This window comes from Colobus angolensis, unplaced genomic scaffold (genome assembly GCF_000951035.1).
Source record: "Colobus angolensis palliatus isolate OR3802 unplaced genomic scaffold, Cang.pa_1.0 Scaffold63, whole genome shotgun sequence".
NCBI classification, from domain to species: domain Eukaryota; kingdom Metazoa; phylum Chordata; class Mammalia; order Primates; family Cercopithecidae; genus Colobus; species Colobus angolensis.
The window spans coordinates 8828834-8839791 of record NW_012119932.1 but is presented as its reverse complement, the minus strand read 5'-3'; the positions used below and the strand labels follow the sequence as shown (position 1 = coordinate 8839791).

General features: G+C 36.9%; 1 protein-coding gene across 1 annotated transcript in view; it reads left to right on the top strand.

The window, feature by feature from the left end:
- MRC1 (mannose receptor, C type 1) overlaps window positions 1-10958 on the top strand; it is a 106375-nt gene that overhangs the window by 91251 nt on the left and 4166 nt on the right. Inside the window, exons 24-28 of the mRNA XM_011963909.1 lie at window positions 1129-1231; window positions 4883-5115; window positions 7685-7850; window positions 8566-8715; window positions 10786-10899. Of these exons, the coding sequence (XP_011819299.1) occupies window positions 1129-1231; window positions 4883-5115; window positions 7685-7850; window positions 8566-8715; window positions 10786-10899 (766 nt within the window). The remainder of the gene's footprint in view (window positions 1-1128; window positions 1232-4882; window positions 5116-7684; window positions 7851-8565; window positions 8716-10785; window positions 10900-10958) is intronic.

Genomic DNA, 10958 nt, shown 5'->3' with positions numbered 1-10958 from the left:
CTTCCTTCCTTCCTTCCTTCCTTCCTTCCTTCCTTCCTTCCTTCCTTCCTTCCTTCCTTCCTTTCTTCCTTCCTTCCTTCCCAAGGTCTTGTTCTCTCAGCAAGGCTGGAGTGCAGTGGTATGGACATAGTTCACTGTAGCCTCAACCTCCCAGGCTCAAGTGATCCTCCCACCTCAGTCTCCTGAGTACCTGAGACCACAGACATGCACCACCATGCCCAGCTAATTTTGTTTATTTTTTGTAGAGTCGAGGTCTCCCTATGTTGCCCAGGCTAGTCTTGAACTCCCAGGCTCAAGCGATCTTCTCGCCTTGGCCTCTCAAAGTGCTGGGATTACAGTTGTGAGCCACTGTGCCTGGCCTTCTCTTACTTTACATGAGTAAAATACCGTATTTCAAATTAAAGTTCAGATTGTATATTGAAATGGGGCAGGCAGCATGTGTTTCTCTCACCTCTACTCCAACAGGACCAGATATGAGGATTAGATGGAAATAACAGCATTTCAGGGAAAACAAAAAACAAAAAACAAAAAACTGAGATATATTTAGTACTTAAAGGAAAGAAGGATTTGGAATGGCAAATGCATTCACAACCAAACAAATACAATATTGTGCCAGTCCTGGCATACTCCCCTGTAAGATTATAAATAAGATGTGAAACTTTCTGGCTATACCAGTCACATACTATGAATCTGTAATAATACTTTTATAAATTTAGCAATGAAATATATAGATTGTGCTCATTTCCCTTTAAAAAGATGTTACCTACTTTTGCGTTTGGATACTGGTAGTGTGTATGGAGAGGATACTGTGTTCTCCTAGTTTCTTTGGTTTCTGAGTTTTGAAAGTGATTAATAGAAGGTCTGATAGCAAAATTTCTAAGGCCTGTCTCCAAAATTTATCCAAATCGGTTGGGTTTTCAATTCATATAGTGAGAGTTCAAATGCGGAGGATGTGCATAGTAGGTACATTTGGGTAGAAAGTAATGATGGATTGAGCATATTTTAAATTAGGACAATCTTAAAATTTGGAAATCAGGGATAATGGAAGATTTTTTGCATGTTAATGAATTGATTTCAATGGTCATTGATTCATGATTGTTTTCTTTCTCATTCTCCATAAATATACAGGCTGACTGTGTTGTTATTATTGGAGGTGCATCAAACGAAGCAGGAAAATGGATGGATGATACCTGTGACGGTAAACGAGGCTACATATGCCAGACACGATCTGGTAAGTTCTACCAAAACCTCACCTTCCTGAAGGAGCTGGGGTTTTTTTTCACTTTTTTTTTTTTTTTTTTTTGAGACAGAGTCTCGCTCTGTTGCCCAGGCTGAAGTACAGTGGCATGAACTCAGATCACTGCAACTTCCACCTCCTGGATTCAAGCAATTCTCCTGCTTTGTAGCTGGGATTACAGGCATGCACCACCACGCCTGGCTAATTTTTGTATTTTTTGTAGAGATGGGGTTTTCCATGTTGCCCAGGCTCATCTTGAACTCCTGACCTCAGGTGATCTATCTGCCTCAGCCTCCCAAAGTGCTGTTACAGGAGTAAGCCACTGTGCCCAACCTCACTTATTTTATTTTATTTTACTTTAAGTACCGGGATATATGTACGGAGCATGCAGGTTTTTTATATAGATATACATGTGCCATGGTGGTTTCCTGCACCTATCAACCTATTACCCAGCCCCACATGCATTAGCTATTTGTCCTGATGAAGAGCTATGTTTTAAAATGTACTTTAAAATATATAATCATGGCTGGGCACTGTGACTCATGCCTGTAATCCCAGCACTTTTGAATACTGAGGTGGGTGGATTGCTTGAGCCCCCCCATTTGAGACCAGCCTGGGTAACCCAGTGAAATCCCATTTCTACAAAAAATACAAAAATTATTTTATACTTTTACAAAATTATTTTCCTTTTCTAGCTGGGACTACAGGTGTGGTGACTTGTGCCTGTAGTCCCAGCTACTTGGGACTCTGAGGTAAAAGGATAGCTTGAGCCAGAGAGGCTGAGACTACAGTGAACCATGATCATGCTACTCACTGCAGTCTGGGTGACAGAGTGAGACCCTGTCTCACAAAAATAAAAATAAAAACAAAAACAAACAAATAAAATATAAAATATATGATCATTCCCTTGCATAGCAACAGGTTTGATTGTTGCTTTAATCCATGGAAGCCTGTGACAGACAAAAAGGGTGATATTTTCTGTACTTAATTCAGGAACCTGCTTTCTTCTTCTTCTTTTTTTTACCAGATAGTTTTGGGCAGACTAAACCTGTCACTAAAACTTTCTGTTAGAAATTTGGGATATTTGCTTGCCTGTACCTTTTTTTTAATGTCAGAATAGGAATACCTCCATTTAATTCATGTAATTTGAGAACTTTTGGCATAAAGTATCCTATATGCCTCATTATTTGTCCTGTATCTTGTGTGCCTTAAACATGTGGATATATGATCTGAGTTTTTCATCTTAGAAAGCCAAAATATGGTTAAATGAAAATAACACAATATGCAGATATTTGCTGTCAATTAAGATGGTGTTTATATACATTTTAGTTTCTAGAGAAACTAGAATAAAAATGCCTAGTTGACAGGGAAGGTAAGCCCCAAAACTGGGGCTTAGCCCGGAAGGGTTCTTGGCTTTACCCAGGAAGGAATTTAAGGGTGAGCTGGTGGTGTTGACAACTTTTACTAAAGCGACAGTGCACAGCAGCAGCAGACATACTGCTTCTTGTGGAGCAGAGCTTATGCCATAGGTAGTAAGTTCTGCACTCATATTTATGCCCACTTTTAATTACATCCAAATTTTTGGAAAAGGAATGTTAACTTCTGAGGGCTGCCACAGCAGTGGTGGGTGTGCCTTATGGAGAGGTTTCAGCCAGTCTTCAATCTGGTCTGGAGCAAGTCCTGCCTCCTACCTCATAGCTACACAAAAGGGTCAGAAATTTAAAAATAGATTAGACAAGAGGGTTGAAGGTGGGGAGGGTTGCTGTCATCCTGAGTAGAGTTCTTAAAGGATGGGTTTGAGTTGGAAGGTCCTTATTCTCCCAGACCTAATGAATTTTTCTATACTATTTGGGAAATCAGGGAAGTAATGTCAACTCATGACAATAATTGAAAACCATCTAAGATGTTTTCAGATGGTTGAGAAGTACTCCAGAAATCCTAACCTTTTCTTAATCCAAAAGCCATCCCAGTGCATGTCCTTTTTCTCTCTATACTACACTCTATAGCACCAGAATCTTAGGTCACCAGTAATACCAAAGCATACCATCTTTGCCTCTGTTCTTTGGACCAAGAGGGGACACTCCTTCCAGAAGTGAACAGTGACTCACACACTTATTTAAAAATCTTCTCTTTCTTTTCCTTATACACATACATGATAGAATATGTTGCCACAAATAAAAATTGTTTGCAAATTTTTAATGACTTAAGGAAAGATTCACAGTATTAAAGTGAAAAAAGGTAGCGTATAAACTTTTATAAACTATAAATGATCACCAGGTGTGGTGGCTCATGCCTGTAATTCTAGCACTTGGAGAGGCTGAGGCAAGAGAGTTGCTTGAGGCCGGGAGTTCAAGATCAGCCTGGGCAATAGAACAAGACCCTGACTCTAAAATAAAATAAAATGAAATGAAATGAAACAAAAAGTTGGCACTTTTGTAGTGCAGGACAAGGCCGATGGCAGGTCATGAGGCATAAAGTGGGACACGTTGGAGAACTGGCCAGGATACACACTGGTAAGCCAGAATATCTAGATCCCTAGACCAGAGAAAAGAACCAGATTGCAAATATTTTAGGTTTTGCAGGGCATACAGTCTCTACTGCAAATACTCAACTCTGCTGTGGTCACAGATGGTTATAGGCAATACATAAACAAATGAATGTGGCCGTGTTCCAGTAAGACTTTATTTATGGACACAAATTTGAATTTCGTGTAATATTTACACGTCATGAAATATTATTCTTCTTTGATTCTCCTCTATCCCCAACCATTTAAAAACTTTTGTAGCTCATAGGATACAAAGACAGACAACACGTCAGATTTCATCCTCTGGCTGTTATTTGCTGACTTCTAGGGCATCAGTTAAGACAGGCAGAAACAAGCTCTTTCGGGGGTCTTCACATGAAGTGGCTCAGAGTTCAGGGGACACAATGCAGTGATTAGAAATAGGTGGGAGCTTGAAGACAAAAGATCAGAAGGCTGAAGCAATTTGTCTTGTAGGGGCCCAACCCCTAGGCCAGTTTGGATAAGATTATGGGAGGCTTTACCCCTAGGCGAAGGGCATAGAAAATCATCAAGAGTAAAGCTTGATCCTGAGATCGAGGTTAAACGAGCCAGGGACTTGTGTATGGCTTCATTCCTGAACCTAAACCCGTCACCTGAAGGTGCATTACTCACAAGTGAAGTCAAACAGATACAAACTCATGGATCAAGTAGAAAAAACGAGGGAGGAGGAGAAAGACTTTTCTTGACCTTGACTTTTAACCTACATGGAAAAATAAAGATTAGCAATGACACAATCATCTATGTTCTTTAATTTGTGGGATTAAACTACAGCATTTCTTTCATCAAGATACTAGATTGGATTGAATTTGTAATATGTTTTGTTTGTTAGTTTAGAAACTTGATCATATATTTGCCTTAATATTCTAAATATAGTTTGGAATTAATTTAATTTGATCAGGGATACTGATGAACAAATGTTTGTTTTCTAGTGTGAAATGGCTTATAAAATATTTCTAATAGCTAAATGTTTGGAGTTACGCTATTTTGCTTATTTTTATGATAGATGAGATCCACTTGTCATTACTGATAGGGCTCGATTACTGTTTATTGATAATGCTAATGAAAATAATGTTTTTATCTAGATCCTTCCTTGACTAATCCTCCAGCAACAATTCAAACAGATGGCTTTATTAAATATGGCAAAAGCAGCTATTCACTCATGAGACAAAAATTTCAATGGCATGAAGCAGAGACATACTGCAAGCTTCACAATTCCCTTATAGCTAGCATTCTGGATCCCTACAGTAATGCATTTGCGTGGCTGCAGATGGAAACATCTAATGAACGTGTGTGGATTGCCCTGAACAGTAACCTGGTAAGGTGCTGGAGATACGTGCAACTTGACATGATCAGTGAATTATGGTTGAATATGATTCTCTTTCTGTTTGTTCTGTTGAATACTCGTCATGTGTAAGAGACTGTGCTAGGCCACATGAATGATACTGACGTCAACAAGATCCAATCTTTCAGGGACGTGATGCCTTTAAGAATCTGGCAAGCTAGTGATGTGTGTCAGAAATCAAAGTAAGAATTATCTGATGAATGTTAACTCTCCTATTGCATTAGTCTATAAAAATTATATTCGAAATCTCAACAATTTATTCACTTGTTGCTTCCAAGGTTATGATTATAACTATGGCATGAGAATTAAGAAAGCAGGTTAGGGACATAGTTGCCAGTGATGGGGACACTTTTTATTTTTTGTGGCAAGACATTCTAGACTTGTTGTAGGTTCTGAGGTTGTGGAGCTCCCATCCATTTGTGAGAAATATTTCATTGCAGTCCATTCCTTGTATTCCATAATAGACAAAGTTTGGACAAGACTAGGGATGAAGCACAAAACTAAGAATGCTGACAGAGTTGCCAAATTATTCCTAAAACGAGTCGTCTCTGATGCTTGGTCATCCATCTATCCTCCCTCTATTCATCCTTCTAGCTAGCCAACCAGCAAGCTTCCTAGTAGAAGTAGATATGGCAGTCAGCCATTAAGATATAAGAAATATAAAGAGAGGCATATAGAAAGTGTCATGAGAAGAGAGAAAAGGAACCAGTTGGGCTAGTGGGGAGGACCAAGAAGGCTCCTCAGAAAAAGTCAAAGTTTATAGATACAGTCTAGGATGGTAGAACATAAGGAAGGAATATCAAGAAGGGGAAAAAAAAATAGGAGATAAATTGTAGAGTAGATGACTGTCAGATGTTATAGAGCTTCCAAGACCATGATGCAGAGGTAGAAATTTGCAATTTATACAATGAGTATTTCCTAAGTAGGGAAGTATATATTTAAAAGTAAGTAGTTCCAGAATGATTTCTGTGATTAAACTTAGGCAAGACATTTTTATGTCCCTGTTGACTAAGTTTTTATAATTAAGTCATTTGATAAATTGTTTGTTTTCTTCTCACAGACATGTTCACAATTCTCTTATGAGTTTAAAGTAAGCTTTTATTTTTCGAAAGATTAAATAGTTTTTCATTGTAGCAATATTTATCACTACGACAGTATTATCTTCCTTATGTCTATAGAGTTAATGATTATACAAGCATTATTTGATTAAACATGGTATAATACTACAAAATTCTAATTTGAGATAACACATACTTCTAATTTTTGTCACTGGATTTTTGGCAATTAACTTGGTAAATTAAATAATGCAGTCAAAAGGGTGATAATTGCTTGAATCTTTGAAAAATTCGGCTACCTCTGATTAATGTTATATATCATCTATTCTTAGACAATACCTGTAAAATCTCTATTAGACTATTAAAAGGATATTATTAATAAATATGTTTGATGTTTATCAGTATTTTGTATGTGATCATAAATTTGTTTCACTAAATTTAGTAAGAAATGGACTGTGCAGGCTGGGCACAGTGGCTCACGCCTGTAATCCCAGCACTTTGGGAGGCTGAGGCGGGTGGATCTCCTGAGGTCAGGCGTTCGAGACCAGCCTGGCCAACATGGTGAAAACCCGTCTCTACTAAAAAATACAAAAATTAGCCAGGTTTAGTGGCAGGCCCCTTAATCCCAGCTACTTGGGAGGCAGAAGCAGGAGAATCATTTGAACCCGGGAGGTGGAGGTTGCAGTGAGCCTAGATCGAGCCATTGCACTCAAGCCTGGGGGACAAGGGTGAGACTTCTCTGAAAAAAATTTAAAAAAAGAAGAAGAAAGAAAGAAGGGAAGAAAGAAAGAAGAAAGGAAGGAAGAAAAAGAAAGAAAGAAAGAGACCGTGCAAGTAGACTAAAATGGTTGACTTTTTACATCATATATATATGATGTCATATAGCTGAAAGACCACCTCACCAGAATATAGCTAAAAGACCACCTCACTAGAATATAGCTGAAAGACTGCCTCACTAGACATCAAGAGACCAAGGCTTCTGTCTTCGATACCCATATGACCTTAGCTAAACCATTTACCATTGGTGCTGTTTCAACAACAGAATAATGAGAAGATATGAAGAGATTAGTATTTCTCTCAGGGGACCATGAATTTAATGAAAATTACTTAATTTTTATTATAATGTCAATAATCATATAAGAAATATCTTATTTGTTGTGAAGATAAAACTTCTCTTTTGCCCTGAAAACCTGCAAACAAAGAGAGTTTCATGGAATAAGAGATATATATATATATTTTGTCAGTATTTTTTGAAATTACTTCCAAGGATGTATTCCTGGGGATCTCTAAGAAATAACTGTTTCTAAGAAAGGCTGCATTTACTGAATTTGAGTTGACAGAAATGATTTATAGTGTTCTTTTCTCAAATGTTCCAGGTTCTATGTCAAATCACAGTCTTAAATATACTTTGTATTCTTGGATTGGTTCTTTCAGTATTTTATAAATGAAGCAAGGCTGCATGTTAATGCTTGTTTTTGTTGTTGCAGACTGATAGTCAGTACACCTGGACTGATAAGTGGAGGGTGAGGTACACTAACTGGGCTGCTGATGAGCCTAAATTGAAATCAGCATGTGTTTATCTGGATCTCGATGGCTACTGGAAGACAGCATATTGCAATGAAAGTTTTTACTTTCTCTGCAAAAGATCAGATGGTAATTGAATATATAAAAACAATCAGGGGATCTGAAATTTTCTGAATAAGCTACTACTTACCACTGTTGATATTATTAAACAGTAATGTATCTTGGATAGCTAAGAATAATATAAAACATACTGCCTCACTTAACAAAAGACTGTCTTTATAAACCAATATATGTAAATCAAAATAATGGAGATAAACATTTCCCCCGGAAATTTTGCTTGTATTTGATATTGACAACACATCTATATCAAAGAAATTTTATCAGAATACATGTAGATTCTTACAGTCAATGATGGACACCATACTGGAATTCTAAATATAGCATTTAGTTATATCCCAGGTGCTATTAATAGCTAAGAAAGTGTTACAGGGATTAGGATCCCAGAAAAGGAAAACAGGGACTTAAAAAAGGGAAGTCACTTTACAAATTACTTTGTGGTGCCTTTTAAAACGTTTATCTTTGTAGGTATCTATGGATGTGTTATCTTAACGATGAGTGTAATTGACTGCCGCTATACCACAGCACATTCGATTGAAATATATTCAAAGTAGAAAAATTGATAAAAAGAAACCCAGTAATAAATATGGTGATCCTAATGATAATCATTGGAAGATTTTTTTAAAAATAATGATCAATGATCAATTTTTGTAGCTGCTAATATATTATGCTACATACTACAGGAACTTCAGGTTTTGCTTTATTTAAAATGTGTTTTTATTAACAGAAATCCCTGCTACTGAACCCCCACAACTGCCTGGCAGATGTCCGGAATCAGATCACACAGCCTGGATTCCTTTCCATGGTCACTGTTACTATATTGAGTCCTCATATACAAGAAACTGGGGCCAAGCTTCTCTGGAATGTCTTCGAATGGGTGAGTGCCACATTTCCTGAAGGAAAACTCTGTAACCATCTATTCTGGGCTCCATTGAAACTATACATGAAATATACGAAGAATGTAAAAATACCTGTTTATACTTTTAATGATGTATTTTATAACAGAATGGCCAATATCATGCTTCCCAAATGTAATCTCGAAGTTTGTAGCCTCAAATTTTAGAGAATTTACAGAATTCAGGTAGAAAACAGCATGTTCTAAATGGTTTCTTCCTTTCAGACTTCATGTTCTAAATTGTTAGGATTCTCATTCTCAGTTATTCCAAGCGTTGTACTCACCTCTTATCACTGATAAGCTGAAGTTTTACGAGTGCCCAGGAACCGTTTTGTTTCACCATTAATGGAAAAATATTTCTATTTAGTTATTGTTTTGTGAAGACAAATAAAACAAAACTCAAATAGATACTACAAAGATGAATGATTTTTCCCCCGAAGTAAAAAATGTCAAATAAAGTTTATTTTTAGGGTACATTTAAAAGTCACTTAGTTAAATCCCATTAAATATTTTACTGAATTCTTTTTACTTCATGTTTTTAATGCCTCACTCAAGAGTTCTTCATCCAACAGTGATATGCACAGGTTATAGCCTCATTTCCTCCAGGTTCTTTCGAAAGGCAACATTTCTCATGATGCCACCTGATGCCATCTCTGAACTTTTGTAATTAAAAAAATATTTTTCTTTATATTGCTAAGTTTTTTTTTGAAAAAAACTGTAGGAACTTTGTTTTCCATTTTAGGTGACTCTTTTCTGGTAAATAAGATGAATACTTCTGTTTCTCATTCTCAAAATATGAGTCACAAATATTTTGAAATGGCTAATGTTTGTGAAATATATTTAATAATGGATTATGTAATCATGCAGTGAAAACAAGGCGACAATTCAGAACTCGGTAATACGGGATATAGGCATATGGTTAGGTGCGGACCCTCAAGATTCAGAAAGCCTGGGTCATAGCATGAGCTTCCCTCTGCTAGTGTTAGGATCTTGGCAGATTACTCATGCTCTGTGGTTTAGTTTCCTTATCTATAAAATGGGGCAATGATGGTACCTATTTAACAAAGTGATTGTAAAAATTTAATGGGTTAATGCTTGTAAAGTTCAAAGCAAAATGTTCGGCATGAAATGCTTAAAAGATATTAGTTATTATTAAAAAGCTAGAGATTTTTACTCTAAAATTTAATGTTCACAATCTAATGTAGGTTGTCACCTCCATAGCCATCTAACTGGTCTTCCTGTTTTATCTCCTTGCTTTGACTGGTCCTGTACACAACAGCTGGATTCTAATAATAACTAATATAGGACCATTCTTAAGTGGAGAATCTAACTGTTATGTATAGGACCAATCAAAGCAAGACGATGGGTTATTGCATCATTCAGCTGCCTGAAAAAAAAACTAAGTGTTCTTTATCACCACATTGCCCTTAATACCAATCTCCAGCCTTCTGTAATGAGACCTAACCCATGTCTTTTTTTTTTTTTGGGAGGGCCAATGGACCAGATTGGTGCCACACTTCAGTCAAACCAAGTTCTCTCTGTTCCTGATGCTTCCCTTCCTCTTTGTCTTTCATCTTATCACCTCTTTTCCCTGGAATTGTTTTTCATCCTTTTTACTTGAAATCCTATTCTTCTCTCTATTGAAGTTCTGTTTCCTCTATCCTCCCTTTTAGCTGCTTCACCAAGAATGAATATTTGACATGTCCATAGCATATGGCACTTAATTCCCCTTCGATAATATTTCTTCGTACTCTTATTACTGGCCACTGAACCATAACTTTTGTAAGACATACTCTACGTCCTACTAATCTTTGAATATCCTGCAGGAACTAGTTCAGTGCTTGTACTCAAATGATGCTAATGATGCTTAAAAACATATTTCAGAATGAAAACTAAAATTCTGAGACGACAAACATTTGCCCTTTGAAATTCTTCCCCTTAAGTGCAGATGTTAGACTGATTTTTGTTGCTCTTAAGAGCAGTGCTGTTTACAAAAATATTTTCAGCTACTTAAATGTGCAGCTATCACACTTATCCTTTTATGCTTTCCAGGTTCCTCTCTGGTTTCCATTGAAAGTGCTGCAGAATCCAGTTTTCTGTCCTATCGGGTTGAGCCACTTAAAAGTAAAACCAATTTTTGGATAGGGTTGTTCAGAAATGTTGAAGGTAATGTTTGCAGCATGCTTATTTAATCACAAATATTGTAAAACGTTGTATGTAAAACA